We start from the raw sequence: 20,051 nt of genomic DNA, 5'->3' as shown, positions 1-20,051 counted from the left end.
AAGAAAAAAAAAAGAAATTGTTTTCTATGCACAATTTCATCTTATCCCGAATGTCTGGGTGTCATAGCGTAGGTAAAAAAAGATTTCAAATATAACCGAAAGAAAAATTATTTCTTTTGCTCTTAGAAAATTTCTCCACAAAGATATATTCAAAAACATAAATTCAAAAATGTTGAATATTCTTCGTAAACTTCTTACATCAAATACATCGAATCCGATGTACAGCTGTACTTTTCCCCACACCTGATGTATTCAACATTATCTTCTTCCACAAAACTTTCTGCATTGAAAAATGTTTATCCGAAGATGAATCTTCCATAAACTTTTCGCGTTTTGACTTATCAAAATGTTTATCACGTTTTGTTATTTTTACCGCTTGAGATTCTTCCAATTTCGATTTCTTCTATTTTTTCTTTTTTCAATATTCTTTGAGAGATGTCAAAATTGAAGTAACTTTTCCTACAATAAAAATAGCTTTCTAAATAGCTGAATTATAACTGATGACGTACAAACGATTGGATTAATTTTATTGAACATTTTGTCTCTCGTATTTGTGTTGGGAGTATTTTTATTAATTGCTTGCGAATAATCATGGTTAGTAAATTATGAGTTAAAGAAAGAACAGAAATTTTTTGAGAGTATTTAATTTTTATATTACAAATAATATACTTAATTTTTTAATGAGAAACAAATAAACAGTTAATGAGTTTTGTTAATAATTGTCAGTCCTATCATTAAAAATATCTGAAAATTGGATTATATTGACTGAGTCGTGTCACCCGCAAGTTCATCTCATTTGGAATTATCCTGCATATATACGCGTAATATATTATATTTATATATACCGAGTGTATTATTTTAATCGATATATACAAATATCAAATTTATCTATCAAAGATGCTAATAAAATTTTTCATCAAAAATAGGGAGGAGTTTTTCTTTTCATTTTTATAACGAAAAGAAAATTTTATTTTATTCCTTCTATATTTATTAAATAGTTAATTTGAACTTCGCGCGAATAATTTGAAAAAGGATTCACTATATATAACGTTTGAACCCAATTATTCTTTTCAGTCTATAGTTTATACGTATGTATATCTAGATCACGTTCACAGTTTGCCGCGCAAAATCCGTTTGGTCTTCATCGTAAAGCCGCGCGTAGTTCTCTTACCGCAAACCAGCCTCGATAAATCCAGCCAACCATTCCTCGCCACTTTCCACTTTGCTCTTCGGTCGTGCCCAACGAGAAATTGGCGAGTAATGAAGGGTGGAAAAAAAAGAGAGAAACTGAAATGGAACAAGCGAATCGATAGAAAGGTGAATGCTCGAATGGAACGTACAAATCAAATGGATCGAGTCGAATGGCAAATAGCTTATCTAATCGATTCTCTGGAGATCCTAATTGCCACAGATCGCAATTAGATTTATCCTATACAACATGTATACCTATCAAGATTATCAAATGAAGCAATACTTTAACTCCGAATTAACAAATGATAACAATTATAATCAATCTTCGAGAAAAGTAAATATATTAGAAAATTCATAAAGAAGACAATAATGATTTTAAGAAGTAAATAAAGTAAGCGAGTAAAAAATTTGCACGTGGGATAATGATTCTAAAAGAAAAATGACTAGCAAAGCAAAGACAAAACGTGATAATGCATACCTACATATAAATTTGCTTTCTTTAGTTCGGATTTAGATGAATGATGTGCTGCTTTTTAGCTCGAATTTTATGTTCCATGAATGTTTATTATCTAGCATGTGCTTCTCACTCACACATAATTTCTTCTTCAAAAACAAACAAGATAGCTAAACTTTATTTTTTTTCTTCTTTTTTAATCATCGGTCTTCATCCAAATTAATAGGGTAATTCTGAATGAAACGACTCGGTCTTATATTTTGTAGATAGTCCAATTTTCAGATATTTTTAGTGATAGGACTGACAATTATTAAAAAAACTCACGAACAATTTGTTTTCAATTAAAAAATTAGATAAGTTATTTATAATGTAGAAATTAAGTATTCTCTGAAATTTTTTGCTTGTTTTTTAAATCATTATTTAGTAACAATTTATCAAAAAATAATAATTTTTTGAATGCACTATATTAATATAGTATATAATTGTATTATAGTGCATTAATATAGTAGATATATAATTACTACATTAATGTAGTATATAGTTATGTTTGTAATCGTGTGATAAAATATTGTTATAACATTATTGAAAAAGCAAGTCATCATTCTCTGACTCTCGGGATTGATAGTTTTATCGGGGACAGTTGGTCCATCATAAAAATATACATTGTTACATTCTTAGATACAATGTAAACTCAGCTGCTTACAAAAATAATGGATTTTTATTCTTTAGATTAATCATTTCTAAAGATAAAGGTGTATTATGCGCTTTCTTAAATGAAAAACAACAACCATGTACCTCATGTAATAGAAAAATATACAAAAGAAAATAAAGAACCAGAACAAGTTTCACCTGATTATTGGCAAGTAATTAATAAAAGTACTCCTGTGACAGGCATGTCAAATAAAATGATCAATAAAACTAATCCAATCTCCAGTACGTCATTAAACGTAATTTTATCTAGGTCATGACATTCTGAATCATGAGGTATCTCCCCCATACAATTCAGATGTATGATGAACAATTCTTTTTTTTTTTTTACAAAAATCTAGGATTATTTTTTAGTTTTATCATGAAATTATAATCTCTCATGTCTCTACAAATTTACAAATATATTTATCTGCTTTGATTTTTTGAATTTTTGAATATTGATCAAATTTACAATATAATGAAACTTTTAAAAACAGTGAACCATCACTCCTCGATTTACGCTATGGTATTAAAAAATTAACTCGATGTCGACGGTAGCGACGTATTACACAACAACGAAAAGTATGAGTGTATATGAAATAGTCGGAAGGTGATATTTAAAGGTAGCAGCACGCGTCTTGATTACCGGAGCAATGCGTGCCCGAGGAAACAATGCATGACTCCGTGGCGCTCGCATACAACCGCCCTCAAGTCCTTTCTATGTACCGGAAACAATAGGCATTATATGCCGCGGCACACGCGCGGAAATGGTCTCCCCGACTTGTTTGAACTAGTTATACCACATCTCCAACGTGTTCCGAATGTGGTGAGCATCGCGTTTCTAAGAGGAGAGAGCGCAACAATTACGTTAATGTATTGTCGTCGGTTTCATCGCAGCCGTCGCAACCCTATTTACCCCTTTCCTCTCTTTATCCTCATGTCTTCGTGACATAACGATTTTAATGGGTCGACGCACTCTCTCGTTTTCTAATCGGTATTGCGAACGAAATTATACACCAAGTATCTTAACAAATTTATCGTTCAATAATGAAAAGTGTTCCTCAACGTATTTATGCATGAGTATGCTTTATGTTTATAATATTGAATCCTTTGTAACAAATATTTTCATTAATTTTATATCCAAAATGAGTTCATTTAAAATTGATCGATTGAAATAAAGCATTTTATATGCAAGTATATAGGATTTATCTTTGGGTCAAATATCGCATATACTGTACTAGATTGTATAATTTATGAATCTAAATGAATCTAAAAATGATCAATAAATAAATATATACTTCGCAATACTTTTGAAATTACTATTTATAATATTATCGACGTATTTCGATATCCTGATCCTATCCTATAAAGTGAACGCGTTAACTCATCGACAACGCAAATTTTCGATTGTCGACCTCGATCTCGAATAACTTACCCGTATCGTTGTCTCCCGGAACACCGAGGCTATCGCTGTTATCGTTGATGAAAGCTTCCGCCGTCGATGTAAAGGTTTGCGGCGATAACGTGAGGTCCGGCCCGCTTTCGCTATCAAACAGTTCCAAACTGCTATTTCCTGAAAAATGAAAGATCGAGTTTAATGAGATGAAAAATTTTCGATGATATATAGCAAAACGTTTCATTCGATAGAACAACTATCACAAAGTGGATAGTTACCGATGCCAGATCGAGATCGACCTCGAGCTTGGCAAAGATCGTGTTGACAAACGAACAAGATTCTTCGCGCGTCGCGAGCGAACGCGTGCCATGTAAATAATTGGCATCACTTGTAGTAACGCGAACTTGAAGTAACGCGTTATTAACGTCTTGTGCTTTGATAAATTCGTTAGGATATTATGATCGTGAACGAAAGAAAAATCGGCTACGTTTATTCTTATTGCAAATAATTCATAGAATGCAGCCTTTACTTCGCATCGTGATTTTTTTTTTATGTTTCAGGATTAATTCGTCAAGAGGTGCATATACATATGTACTTTCAGCTGATGAATAAAATCTGTTCTCATTTGCTCGTACATTTTACATATGTGCATACATACATGCATACATGCATACATGCATATATATATGCATGCATAGATGCATGTATGCATACATTGTATGTACATATGCATGTACGATATAAAAAATATTTTACGGAGCATATATATATATATATATATATATATATATATATATATATAAACGTTAACATATGACTATCGACATTTCTAGTCCGCATGTGATGGGTTATGTAGGTATGCGTTAGTATTTATCTGTAGCGTGCAAGAGTATGCACTTCGGCCTGAATTAATACATTCGAGATTATGCGTTTGTATTTGCGTTAATGCTCACACCATAGCACCACCCCGCTTGGGTTAGTTAAATATGTAAATATAAGCAGTTCAGATATATGCCGGGCATTATCTTTCGTTACATCGTCGAATCACAAGAGAGAAAAGGGGCTTGAATGGGATGACCAACGCATTCTCGAATTAACATCGAACGAGAGATGTTATTCGTGCTTTCGTACGTACGCTATATATACTAACGTTCTATACTGGTGCTGGTTCTTTTTTATCAATATTTTGAGCATTGCTGAATATATTGCAAAGTTGCACGAGTATGTAACTGCAAGAGAAAAAGTTGCGTGTTGTTATAAATCTGTATTTAAAACATTGTGGATTTCTACTAATGATTTAACACATTTCCATGACTGGTTTTTGAAATTTGCAATGATGCACGTTCATTGTATCGATCATATTTACATTTCTAATGTCTTACATGATAAACCTTTTTTTAAATCGTTGTACTCAGGTGCGCTGAGGTACGATATCTTAAATTAAAAAAAAATTGGTAACATAGCGGTTAACACGAACATAATACTATAGTTACGATCGATGTTCTCTATTACAGAGCAAGATAAAGAAAAAAAAGAAAGAAAGAAAGAAAGAAAAAGAGAGAAAGAAGAAAGATATTGCTAGGAGGATAAAGGAAAAGGAACGATTTGTCTTCGGTGAAACGCAATCTCGCTCGACCAACGTAAACCTTGAGCTCACAAATTATGTCGATAACATTAAGCGGTAGGCTTGTAAGAAGTGGGACTCGATACCTACTCGTTATTACGAGTACACGATCTTACAGATAGACATACACATACATACCCGAATATCCATGTACAGTAGCCGAGAGTGTGTCCCACAGTAATAATGTTATTGGCAAACTTTTCAAATTTATTTTCGTTCAAAGAAGTATAAAGAGACCGAGGGTGCCGAGAGAAGCGCGATTCATCGAAGCTGCTCCGAAAGGTGAGTCGTAGGAGAAGAGAAAACGAGGAAGAAAAAAGGTGAGAGATTCGATCGTTATCGTGGAGAACGAGAAAAGAAGAACGAAGGAGGAAAAGAAGAAGAAGGAGAGAGAGAGAAAGAGAGAGAGAGAGAGAAAGAGATAGAGAGAGAGAGAGAGAGAAAGAAAACTCACGAGCGAGTTTATTCAGAGCGCGAACGAAGCGAACGAAGCCAACGAAGGGCAGATATTAATTTTCCCGATGTATATGGATGAGTTCCGACTAGGCCACGTTGCAGAGATGCAAAGAGACGAACCGGAGACGAGGTAAAGAGATGGTAGATAGTTAGGGTGGGGGGATTGCTCGTACAGAAGAAAAGAGGAGAGGTTACCACCCGTAGCGTTCGGTGTTACGGGGGATGCTCCGGTGGTGCTCCTACAGAATGGCGAAGGGTGGCTAAATTGCTATCGATCTTCCAACCTCGCAAATATCGTTTACTCTAGTCTCATCTCATCCAAAACTGGATGCCGCCAACACCGCGATACGCGTTATTCCGACGAAACCGTATACCATCCTCCCTATCGAGGATCTTCCATTTAATAATCGTTTTTTTTTCTTTCTCCCTTTGATAAATTAACGTTGCGAGAATGTTCGTAGGTTGATTCGAGGAACAGAATATCCATGGGAATGCCAATGAATGCCGCTTGTTTCGAGTGTCCGGTTGAAGAGGTAAAAAGAAATGGGCTGAATTGGATTACGTTCTTTTCGGACGCAGCGCAATCAAGCAAAATATTCTCGCTTTTCGCCGGCAAAAAGATTATAAGCTTTGTTATAATTCGAACAAGAAATAAAGGGAGATATATAGATCGACAGATAGATAGATAGATAAATAGATAGAGAGAGAGAGAGAGAGAGAGAAAATGAAAAAGGCACGTATAAAAAAAGACAAGTAAAACACGGCAAATTTTTTCGAAGATAGGGGATATGCAAATTTGGTTAAAGAGAGAACATTCCACATAGTAGATCTCTCTTTACTATCTTTCGTATCAGAACAGCCGGCTGTACAAGTAGTGGTATTACGAAACTTAAGCTATAGTGCACAAATGTCGCGTTCCAAGTCCGAGCCGCGGCTGGTATTCTCCCTTTGTGTAGCATAAGCTCCAGTCATTATCTCGATCGTACACTGTACTGTCTTGAGAAGTTCAACTCTTGCCGCGACGATGCTACGAAGCTCCTTTGCCTAGTCCTCCTTCTATTCTTGTCCTTGTCTCCAGCAAAGCCAACTTCAAGAAAGCGTCCTTTCTCGACTATCTCGTCGATTTCGAGTCGGCTTTGTGAAAATATCCTCGAGAAACGTCGTCGACCTCGCTACTGTCGCCCTTCGCGTTGCCGACGCTTCGTTCTCTCTCTTCTATGGTTAATTAAAAGCTTTCGCGACAGCACTGATGGTGGTGGTGGTGGTGGTGGTGATGGTAGTGGTAGTATTAGTAGTAGTACCGTGGTGGCAAACGAACGAGCTCCTATTACGTTGCAATCAAACATGCCAAAGATCCCGAATACAAAAGCGCATTATTAAAATTAAGGTGAAAGATCCTATTACCTGGCCTAACTCTTTGAATTAATGAAAGTCATTACTCCCTGTCGTTTCTTGTACTTGTTATTAACGTCATATGTTCTATCCTTGTAACAAAGAATTTTCCTTCCCTATCAGATCTGTCTTCGTTATCTCTTACACTCAAACCATTTTATCTTTTTCTTTAAACCAAGAAGACGAGCAATCGTTGTTAGACGAAATCTTGTTAAAAAGAAAAAAAAAAAGAAAATAAATAAAAATCAAGCCTCTTCCTTTGAGCTCTCGTTCGAATCCATTACACATCGATCGACATAATTCGATCGACATAGACGAGACAGGGACGAGTAGTAATCAACGTTGGCGCGCCCGATAATCATGCTATTATAATTACTGTGTCGCAATTAAGGCGGTTATTTAGGATAGTCAACAATCGTTCCCGTGATTGTCGATTAACATTTTCACATCGACGCGACGATATAATTTCAAGCGAAACGACGCGCAAATCGCTCTTCCATGCTATATTCCATGCACCGAGCTTCGAAAGCTCGTCGTTTACGAAGGGTGCTCGTTAGTACCTACGCTCGTAGCTCGGACTAATGAAAACTATCTTGTAATATCGTACTAGATGCGAGAATGATTTTCATTTCGAAATATCTCCAACTTTTCAACACGTTGTCCTCTCTCTCTCTCTCTCTCTCTCTCTCTCTCTCTCTCTCTCTCTCTCTCTCGCACGTACGAATGCTGTAACGAATTCGATGCAATAAGAGTCACGTTTTACGTGTACGCCGATGTTATTTCGGTAGCGAAGTCAATTTGCAATCAACGAACAAGGTGGACCACTCTACCCTTCGTTCTCCGCCTGTGAACAAAACGATTGCTACTAGTTCGTATTTACCATAATACAATAAGAGAAGGCAAGCGGTATCATACATTTAAATGAGTCCTGCCGAGTTGATTCTCTCGTCAGACCACTATTTCTTCCTTGCTATTGTGGCTTATTCGAATGTTGGATTTCTTTCTTTGATCGACTTTTAAATCGATTGTCGAATGAATAAAAGTGTATATAATATAAAGAAAAAAACGTTCTAAAGGTTTTTACGAAAATCCAACTGAAAGATGATTCAAACTAACGCAACTGAAAGATGATCTAAGCTTACGTATTAGAAAATGAATCTGTACACACTTTAAGACATGGTAAGTTGTTTGCAAAAGGGATTCCATTTGAGAATGTAAAGAACTTTCATTAAAAATTCTCTTTGTACTGTAGTTTGAGGTGATGATCCACGTTGAAAAGATCACTAAGGGATATCTTCGGTTGAATCTGCATTAAGAACCACTAAAGACGAGTCAAGATGTCTAATAATGTTTTATCTTTCTTCCATTTATTCGTTCCATATAAACATAAACTTGTATCATTTTTTTACCCTTCGTACAAAACTTTATGATTCATTTAAATAAATCATGAATAAAGTCAAGGAAGGAAATATCGAACTTTTTGTGAGTTTAACATGCTGTTATAACTTCAATTAATATTACTTAAGATAAATAGAATTTAAAAAATCTTGAAAAATATTTTACTCTCTTTTCAAATCGAGACAATGCTTGAAATAACGTATACGATGATGAAAAGAGATGTGGATAGAAGGTAGTGGACAAATCGACGCCATGATGGTAGTAGAAGTAACGGACAGACGATAAGGGATGTGAGCTCTTAGCGCACCTCAGTGGCCAATTTGTTTAGAGCTATACTACCAATCTCTTCTTCAACAACAAGCAAAGCGACAATGGAAAAATTCAATAGTACGAAAGAGCCAGTGTCGATGTACTTTCGAGAACAAAGACTTCATCTTTTAAAAGGGAAGAAGAGTATCCTAAAAAATATCATCGGTTTTTCTTGCGTCAGCGTATTGAAGAAAACATTGTAAGATTTATGAAAAAAGTCGGTCCGTTAGACAGTCTGGGCCGGAATTCGAACCTGAATCTTTCACTTTCTGGGAAGCTGTTCGATTCATTAAGCTCTCTTCGGTCAATCTTCTTGACGAATATCTACTGATTAGAAATGGAGATATTCACTCTGATACTCAGTGGCCATTTTGAAAAAAATGTTACCTTGATTCTTCTTTCGTTGAACATTCTTTTAAATCTTGGAAATGCCGAAGAGCTTATGGCTATTAAATCGTTTATAATTTTATAATGGTTTACGCCAAAAATGTATCCAAGCGTAATTCTTGACTGATTTTGATGAACAAAATTTCATTTTAAAGATGATGGTTTAAACGAGAAAATGATATTTAGGAACTTTCTAAAAAGCTTTATTTTCTTTCGCAAATCGTTTAATACATATAGTTAATAATGACCTTTCATTATTTTATAAACGCGCATATTATATATAGTAAATTTTTAATATGGGGTTTGATCTCGTTGCATTATTACCAACCGATCACTCGTAATTTTAATTTTTAAAGGAATCCCATAACTTTGCTTTTTTTCCTTTCTCAAACGAATTTCAATGCGTCTATGAATCTATTCTTTTTCACATCATGATATTCAATTAATTAATTAAATTCCGAGAGTCTAACATCTCCCAATATCTCCCAATGCACAGATTTTAATCCATTTTATTTTCCAGCTTTGTTTAATTATTGCAAATCTGTACGAAATATGAATTTAATTTCGATAAAATAAATTAAAAATTTTATACTATTATATTATGACCAGAACTTTTAATATGTAAAAGTAATATCATGTCTCCTCGTGCATTGTTTTACAACTGTAATAACTTATTTGGCATACTTATGTGGCATACTATTTGCCACTTGCGCCTAAAACTGATGCGAACGTGTCTCTATGGATTTCAGTTTTAGTGTATAGATTTCAGTGTTATAATCGTAGATCGTAAGAATTTACTTCGATATTAGTATTCTTTTGATTCGGTTAAATGTCTTAATTTGATGTGCTCCAGTAAAATTTCATATCTTTTCAAAACAAATTGTTCAAAGGCTTTGCTATCACCGCAAAATTCTTTACGAATCTTCGAAAATAACTTGCCAAATCTAAAAATCTTTTAACATTGCGACTACTTATTAATTCTGAAAATACGATTACGTTCAACAATTTTTGCTCACTCAATTATATACTTCTAGGTAATTCTTCGAAACCAAGATACTCTATACATGACTTCAACAAATGACACTTCCTCAAATTAATAGTTAGTCCCGTTTCTCTAAACACTTTGAGTAAATGGTCTAACCCTTCTATCATTGTCATGCTCGGAATAATGACATCATCTAAATGCACTGTCATATCGCATCGATCCCAATACCTTATTAATAAATCACTGAAATATTGCCAGAACATTGCACAAGTCGAAGGCAGCCGTTTAAATTGATAATGTCCGTCAATTAGCCCGTTAAGCTATTTTCTCCCTTGAGTCTTCACGAATTTCAATTTGATAATATTCACTAAAAAAATTTAGATTTGTATTTAAAAATTTAGATTTATACTTGTGTATTTTTATGTAAATTTAGATTTATGTTTAAAAATTTAGATTTATACTTATTTTTCTAAATTTAATTGATAGTCGATACGCGATAACGAACATTTATCTTTTATTTTCATTATAAAGATTGTGATAATTCATATACATATATATCTTTCCGCTTCTTTTTTTTTCACTAATAATAGCAAATGGTGATGTCCTATCTTCCACTACATCAGCCTATTTTAATTCATCGATTATATTCGTCAATTCTTGCCTCTTATAATAAGATAAAACCAATAAATTATTGGTTTTTATTATTAACTATTTTCCTTAATCGCGATTGTTATTTGATACAAGAAGAATTTTTTAGATTCCCTTGCCGTTGAGCTCAATGTCCACTTCTTTTAGGAATACAAATTCATCATTCACTTCGCACTATATACATATTCTACGCATGCTTTCTCACCTGCAATGGTATTCCTTAATTTACTCATCATCGTCTGAGTCAATATTTTAAAACAGACAAGATTAATTATTCTTTCTTGTCTTATTATGACAATAGATTTGAGTATAATCGGGCCTTGTTTTCAAAAACTTCTTTCTATAACCATTATCTGACTTAGTGCATTCTCAGTTACTGCAACGTGTTCTAGAAAATTATGTAATATAATATTAGCATTAAAGTGTGATTTTATTCACATTTTATAAAACGATTAATCACAAGTCGTTTCCTTTCTCCAAAACTTATTGCTCTCCTACTCTACTGAGTATGACCACTTCTGGATTTTTTGTTTATGGATAACCGACTAACTATGACACACTCCCTTTTAGTATAATATGTACCTTCATTCTCACTCCTATATCATCAATGTTTATGTCAACTGTCATTATTCTCAACGTTTGCAAACGGGCATCACTATATTCCACTAAGCAACCAAGCTTTGTTTCATGCTAGGTAACTCCCATCTTGTCACAGCGTAATACTATGACACAGTTCCTTAACCCTAGTTGTGCACCTGGTGTATAGGACACCCCAGATTAACTTTGAGCTCAATTAAAATAATATGTGTATTGCATGGTTCATGAATTTTTTTATATTAACATTATTGGAAATGCATTTTCAAACCTACTGATTATTATTTCCGAGACTTTAAAGAGTATACAGAATTTCTTTCCAGTCAAAATTATTTATTCTGTATAAATGACATCTGTTCAAAGTGTCTGGGCTGTAACACAAGTGCACAATTAAAAATTATTTTGAGATGTGCACAACTAAGGTTAAATCGACATAATATTTTATTAGTTGCTCATTAATTGTAACATTTTTAAAGTATTTTTGATGTGTATCTCCGCTGATATGCATTACTAGTCGATCTTATGTGTGGGCTTTGTGTTGCTCCCTGTCGGTTGCTGCATTATTTGTGCAGTACACACGCGCGAAATATGTCTAGTAATATGTCTGTTAGTAATACATTTAAAGTAGGTCGGTATGTATTTGGGTCTGAAACAAATATATGCTGTATGTCCCATCTGTTTACAATAATGACGTTTTAAAAATGGCTGACGATTTGCATTAAGGCTAGCGTGTTGCCTATTTGCCGATGTTATCTTCCAGTAACTTCCCACGTAAGTCGCCGGATTTCTTATATCACCCTAACGGCCCTAGATAATCTTTGAAAGGGAGATTACCAAGCTCGCTAACGATCCATTCAAGGTCTCCCTCATGGTCTCCCATCTTAGCTTTATTGCATCTAAATAGCATTTCATAAAAATATTCGATAATAATAATAATCTGACTGTTTTCTATAATCTTGCATTTGTAACCTAATACTCATCACACTTTCGTTTCCTAGAGAGTTCCCTCGCAATAACTTCTTCCTTTAATACCACGTATGATCTATGCGAAGCTGTTATTCAAGCTGTCCAGCCATATTTTTCCTAATCTAGTTAATTTTATTAACATATAATGATGGACTGTTATATCGTTACAAATCTCCATATTTTTCTATCTTCTTGATTCATTCGTTTATTGTAAATTCACTCATCATTACATCGAATGCCGGTAACACTGTACCAGTTCGTGAAAGTTTCGCTCCTCTTTACCTTACCTTTCATCAGCCATAGTTATTGCAAAAAAAGAATACATTCCATTTACAATATCTTCTTGAGAATCTCGTACGGAACAGTTTTTGCATTTCTTGCCTATTCGTACTTCGCAAAAAAAATTAGCACGTATAATAACTCTTTACGACTCTACATGTTACTATACTCTTCAGTATACCGATATATTAATGGCATCGATCTCCGTGTCTCTCCACGTGTTAACTCGAACAAAAAACTCAGAATTTTACCGAGTTTCTTCAAACCACGCAAACGAATCCCACTTCTGATAATAACTGTGGAAAGCCAAGGTGGATTTTGAGACCAAATTATGTAATAACAAATAATTTTTAATTAATCCTAGTTGTGTCTGTGAGGTGTAGGACATCCCAAATCAATTTTAAGATCATCCGAATCAATTTCTTCATACCACGCTATATTTACTTTCCAGATTCGTCCTTTCAAATTCATTTACACTCATACTGACACACACTCTCACATCTAACATTTTAAATACTTTTCTAGAGTTATAATAATAATAATGTATAAAATAGTCTTAAATAGGACTACAAATAATAGCGTTGGAAGTTTTACTTCATAAATAGTGTGGAAATGAACTCACAGATTTTGATTGTTATTAAAATAATAAATAATACATACTTATATTGACATTTTTAATAAAATAATCAAAATCTTGTTTTTTATCATATATTTATATACAGTAATAACATAAATTATTATATCTATTAATTATTTTCTATATTCTATGCATTTATCGTAAAACAAACATGTACTGATTCTGCGTCTTATCTAACACGGATTACTGCGAGATACAGGCTACCATCGAAGAAGGATATAAGTATGAGAGGCTGAAAAGTGTTAGTTTATCTTACTAATACTAATATTCTAACCTACACTAAGCCGATTGTTAGATTACGCGAAGAGAGGTATATAACCAACACAAGCTTATACATTGGATACGATAAGCGTATGGCAAGAAGTGTAGTTCATATTTTGTCCATACCTGTCGCTGAAGTCACACATGCTTCGAGCGAAAGGTGGTGCGAACAGCCTTAAGGTGTCTTTCTGCCAACTCCTCCCGGCCACCGTTCGCGTCGCTGTCGTCGTCTCTGATTTCGAGTAATGTCTTGGACGCTTAAAAGGCTTCCCTACTAGTTCCCCAAGCCGCCACTCATGTCGCTTTCGTCATCGGTTCATCACAATGAATCCTCTTAATTAATTAATTTTTTCCTCACATTAATGCACCATTTTCAAGAATGTAAACGAACTCTGGTATCCATCTAATTTCTTATACTAAATTATAGGATTCGTGAAAAAAAATTAAATTGTTTTCGGAACTCAAACCCAATTCTTCCGCTTTTCGGACGGCTGCTCTAACCATTAGTCTATTCAGATCCTCTGCTCAACATTCTCCATGAATACTTATTTATTAGAAATGGAAGTGTTCGTTTTCGCAATATACATTTCTGTGATGATAATAATAATACTAAAAAACAGAGAATCTCCTTATTCTTTATTTTCATTTTCTATCCTTTACATCGTATATTTATAACTCTTGGGCTTTCATCACGAAGGAGAAGTTGAAATTAAATATACTTTTTTCTTCCGCGAAAAATTGCGCCATTATGATTCCGCGAATAAAAAAAAAAAAAAAACACAGTTTACAAATGAACGTAATTTCATTCGTATAGAGGTGAAAAACTCGCCCTTAACTATAGATAAGGCTACATGGAACGATGTTCAGCGAGGGGTTTAAACTGCCTATGAAGCAAACATTAATTAAATCGAACAGTTCCTGGATATGGCAGTAGAAAAGAAGAAAGAGAGTGAGGCATCCCTTTGACCGAAGTCAGTTTCTATTGTAAATTAAAGTACTATCTGCGCGTGAGCGCTCGAAAATAATTTCACGAATGAGTTTCATATCCACCCTCATGACTGTAATTTTAATATTTATACGTTTTTCATTCATCGAAATTAATCTATTAATTTTTCATCGTATAGATCTCTTAACATTTGTTGCACCTGCTCTTATTTCTACTCTAGCGAAAGTACTTTAAAACTTCAAAAAAATCTTTTTATCTCTGATCGATTCGAATTTAATTAGTATTTAGTATACAACACAAATGAGATACGTGTAATAGTTCGAACATCGTTACAATCACAATACTCAATATTCCCTCGTCATTTTAGCGATTCGCTATCGTATTGTTCCGATCGCTACGCTTGAAGCAATATTCAAGCTTGCTGCTATTAACGCTAATCCATTTTGGTAATACCATGACAAATTATAGCTCGCTAATCCGACCGATTCCTCGCACACAACGAAAGCAAAACGACTATGCGCGGACGTTCTCCGAAATACATCGAATTGTCCTCGCGAAGATATCAAAGGGCTTTTCGCGCATTGCTTTTGTGTGTCCATCGATGCGTCCCGCCGGTATTCTACCCATGGCAGAAACGCGTAATGAATAGTTAATTAATGCAATTGTTTCTTACATTCTCGAAACGATGTCATCGATTAACTACGATCATTATCAGTAATATTACAAAGCCGCATCATCAATGAGAACAATAACAAAGCGATATTATACGAGTTTTGTCTCTTCTGTAATAATGTTAACGAGAAATAAAATATAAATGTAATCAAATATCGTTTCCCAATTTTTTCACTATTGATGTTCGTGATCTTTAATGAAAAATAAGTATTTAACGACAGAGATAAAAGTTACTTGAAAACGATGGATGGTTAATTTTTGATTAAAACATAGAAGTCGTCGAGTGAGAATTTGTAAGTTCTCATGAATGTCGCAGAACGCAGGAAAACTCTGGACAGTTATAGTGAGTGAGAGAGAGAGGGGGGAGGAGGGGGAGGGGGAGGGGGAGGGGGGAACACATTCCCTCTGGGAAAGTTACGTTCTCTTTTTTTTTGTTGGAGTTTGGAGGCCAAAGTCTGGAACAGCAACGCCAACCACTCGTGTTCCTCATGTTCCTTTCTTTTTGTTCGTCGGAGGTTCGGCCTCTGTCGGCCGCAACCTCGACCAGCACATTTAATCAACTCTCGTTACGGTCTAATGGCTTAATACCGCGAGTAGCTTTGTCCACGGGCCGCGACTTTCCTCCAAGCCGAGTTAATTCGAATTTAAACCACCGTACTTGCTTGACGACATCCTCCTCGCTTGATGATTACACGCTTGAGCTTTATAGCATCAATTCAAGGTTCCATAGTAACTTTATGTCACATGGTTGAAAAGTACTCGCTTTGATTTCTATAGAAGTATCTATGCGTTAAAATGACGATACGATATCATATCGATTCGTTGATTCTTTAAAATATAGGTATTATACATATATATATTATAAATAAATTCATAACTGTTATTTATTGCTATTTATTCATCGGATAAATTTTGTGATGAAAATTCCGCTTAACACTCTTCTTCAATTCCAGCATGTCAAAGACGTTTAAGTAAAGCGAGTTATAAACTTACCATTATTAGGAAAGTTGCGCCTATACACTATACATTGACCTAGATCGTCGACGATATAGCTGAAGTATCGCTAGTAAATAACATCACGAGTAAGTATCTTGCTGTTTCAGTTCTCTCTCTTCCTCTCTTTCTCTCTCTCTCTCTCTCTCTTTTTCTTTCTCTTTCTCTTTCTCTTTCTCTTTCTCTTTCTCTTTCTTTTTCTTAAAAAAAATAAATGCATTCTTAACTTCTCCAATTCAGCGATTTAAAGAAATCACAAATTATCTGTAATTAATGATTGATCAACGTGACGATTTCTATTTCACTTTTACGAATCAATGTTACCCGAAATGCGAATGTTTGCGTTATTACAGCAAGAGATAGAATGACTAATCGATTCAATGATCAATGACAAATCGTTGTCGTCCTACGAACACGAATTCAATTCTCTCAGTGAGCATACACCCTTCTTCTCTTCTCATACTATTTGATTGTCTGCAACAATTGTTAGATCCTCCTTTGATTTGTGACAGTCCTTCTGGAAGCTTCGATCAGGATTTGGTATCTAGATTGCAGAAATGGATAGGATTCTACCGTTTTCCTCTTGATGCCGCACCTATCAATATTGACTTGGACGATTAATATCCAGTTCGGAGAAACCCGTCAAACGTAACATCGTTTCCTCGAATCGATAATAAGATATCGCTTCTTGATTCATGGATCATACAGAATATTTCAAATAACGATATAGAAGCAATTTCTTATCGATTTTAAGTATTTGTAAAAAAAAAGTTTCAAAACGAAACACACATTTTTAAAGATCATGCCAGCGATATAATTCTTTTCCAAAAGTACTCTATATCTCAAGTATTCAAATGTAGAAGTAGAGGTAATCAAGACCGATTAGGAAAGTTAGAGCGTTATCGGTGTAGGAAGCGGAAACGATTCCCGAAGCTCTCGTATCTACGTATTTGGTATACTTCGTGATGGAGAAAGTGAGAGAGAGAAAGAGAGAGAGAGAGAGAGAGAGAGAGAGAGAGAGAGGGTGATAGGAGACAGGAAGAGAAAGGACAAAGAGACCAACGAATATCCGTATCCTCGGTTGTACGGCAATATCGCGGTAAGCCCGAAGTAAATATGTACCGAACACACCTCTCCTGTTTTAGCCGGTAGCCCACTGGCAGGAAAGCGGAGACAGTAGCCCCCTATGGTAGCTGTTATATTATAGCCTCTATGACCGGCAACGCGACTCGATATCATGCTAGTAAATGTAGTCTGGACGAATCGGGACTATCTATATATACTATAGACACCTAAACATATATACATATAGACGTGTGTGTGTGTGTGTGGGTAAGTGCACGCGCGCGCGCGCGCGCGTGTGTATGTGTGCGTACATATACGTATATATATATATATATCTATATACTTGTACTATCGGTTCTGCGACCATAGCGCAGGTTATAACCAGTCCCGTACAGGTCCCACGGGAACTCACCAACGGTAAATATGGATGCGAGAGCCCCAATGTCGTTATACGAAACGCTAAGGTCTCGTTAGAAGCGTTTGCACACGCGTATGCGCTCATCCTCCGGAAGAAATCGCTTCGGACGTCCTTTCGATGGACGAGAATTTCATTTTTATTACGTTTATCAATACTCTCGAATCAAAATAGAAGTATAAGCAGATATGTATTTGTGAATAAAAAAATAGAGAAACAAAGAAAGAACTTATAAAAAAATTTGCAAAGGAGTATCACATTCTACGATGAGCAAACGAGTAAGATAGAACGAAAATAAATTGATTATTAAACGACAACGAAACTTGACGTAGAGTTAACGAGATTACTGAGAACAACGTTCTTCAGTGACGCGCGAGATCATTAAAATAGGGTTTCCGGGTCGTCATTACGTTACTGTTTCACATCCTACAACAACACCAAAGACGACATTACGAACACGATGTATTTCATCGCGCGTATTGTTACTTCGTTCTTTTGAACGAATTATCGTGCATGAATGATGCATAGGGGAAAGCCGGACTTGGGGAGAAAACGAACGGAAGCTTAACAACATGATCCTTTTCATCGGGAATGCTGCTCGTTATTCTTGGATTAATTTTAGAGAATTAATAATGGAAAATTCGGCTACAACCACAATAAAAAAAATTCGAAAGATTCTCACAATATATGTCTACCTATCAGATAAATATATACCTCTTCGATAAACACATTGATAGTAAAAGAAGATTTGTCCTAAAAGAAGGTTCTATCGTTTCTCTTAAATTTCTACGAAGGTGGAAAAGTGTTTCGCGTAGGAAAATAAAATTCGAAAGTCTGAGAGACGAGGAAATAGAGGAGGAAAAGAAATAGAATGAAAAAGAGGGAAGGAGGAAAAGGAAGAAGGAGGATGAGAAAGCGGGAAAGAGGAAGAGGAAGAAGGAGGAAAAGGAGGAGGAGGATGAGAAAGAGGGAAGGAGGAAGACGAAGAAGGAGGAAAAGCGTGATCGCGATCGAAAATCGTTTTCGGTACCTTATTACTTCTTCGACGGATTGGATATTCGAGACGAAGTACGGTACAAGGAACGATTTACAATTACAAAGTCGATGCAAAATGCATCGGTGCGGTCGTAGAGACACGTTTAAGGCGTCAGTGGGAAACGAACGGGTGTGCGTTCCTTGGTCTTTGATCTTTTTCAGTTGACCCCGTCGAACGAGCGTCAGGATCGACGGTAAAAGGACGCCGTCGCGTCGGATACACGGGTCACTTATTCGCTGCCTTTATCTCTCTTCAGGGAACGCACCCGAACGTGGACTAGACGCGAGAACTCCCGTTAAATTGCGCCCTTTGTCGGATCCCTTTATTACTTTCGATCTACCACAAGAGGAACGTGGGTTACGTTTCCAGTACGATTTCTTCCAAGTAATTCGTTCGAGATCACATGAACGATATTAAGAAATCTGTTCTCGTTACAGAGGATGTTTCTTTGATATCGATAAATGATATTTTTTTCCAATTTGAATTGTATGAAGTATGATTAATTTGGATCATACAAATTATTGAATTGAACTATTGAAGCTACATTCGTTAAATAGAAATATAAAGTTCCAAGATATGTTCCAACATAAATTCCTCGAATATCCGTATAAATACATAATTAATTCGAAATAACGTTCAGCATTTATTCGGTACAAAATGCCGATGATAAGAATCAACTTTCTAATCTTCCGTAATAGAGATAGAAATAAAATAAGAGGAGATACTAGGTAGGGAAGATCGTAAATTTGTATTTTCCTCTCGAGCAGAACGAAGGCAAGAAAGTTGAAGGTGAAGGAGGGAAATTAGTGGCTCGACCGCGCGTAAAACGTAAACGGCTTTAACGAAGAACGAGAGCGAGTTCGTGCGCGCACATAGTCGTTGGGGTTTAAGCTTCGCATTTTGCGTCTCTCTCTCTCTCTCTCTCTCTCTCTCTCTCTCTCTCTTGTTTCCCTTGATAGCACGGAGATTCATCCATAGCTTCTCCGCGAGGTTCTCGGCTAGCGATGCACATTCTGAACATCGAACTTCACCGCCTCCTCTTTTACGAAGAGTGGAAACCGACGATGAAAACGACGCCTGTGATGATAGTAGTGGCGATGGTAGTAGTAGTGGTAGTAATAACATCGATGCTGGGACTTCGTGTTCGACTTGCGCACAGGTAGCCGTTTCTACGTGTCCTACAACCTATTCTTAAGTACGTGACACCAGGATAATGGCCCTAATGTCCCGGGAACTATCGTTGAACCGTGCTTGTTAGAG

The 20,051-nt window shown here is 35.6% G+C and overlaps 1 protein-coding gene across 24 annotated transcripts in view; it reads right to left on the bottom strand.

Annotated features, from left to right (window-relative positions):
* Window positions 1-20,051, bottom strand: part of LOC124948123 — a 309,114-nt gene that overhangs the window by 109,434 nt on the left and 179,629 nt on the right. For all 24 annotated transcript variants that reach the window (XM_047491390.1, XM_047491483.1, XM_047491335.1 and 21 more), the window contains one exon: window positions 3,768-3,905. In XM_047491390.1, the coding sequence (XP_047347346.1) occupies window positions 3,768-3,905 (138 nt within the window). The remainder of the gene's footprint in view (window positions 1-3,767; window positions 3,906-20,051) is intronic.

The sequence above is a fragment of the Vespa velutina genome, chromosome 1 (genome assembly GCF_912470025.1).
Source record: "Vespa velutina chromosome 1, iVesVel2.1, whole genome shotgun sequence".
NCBI classification, from domain to species: Eukaryota; Metazoa; Arthropoda; class Insecta; order Hymenoptera; family Vespidae; genus Vespa; species Vespa velutina.
This window is presented reverse-complemented; position numbering and strand designations above follow the sequence as displayed.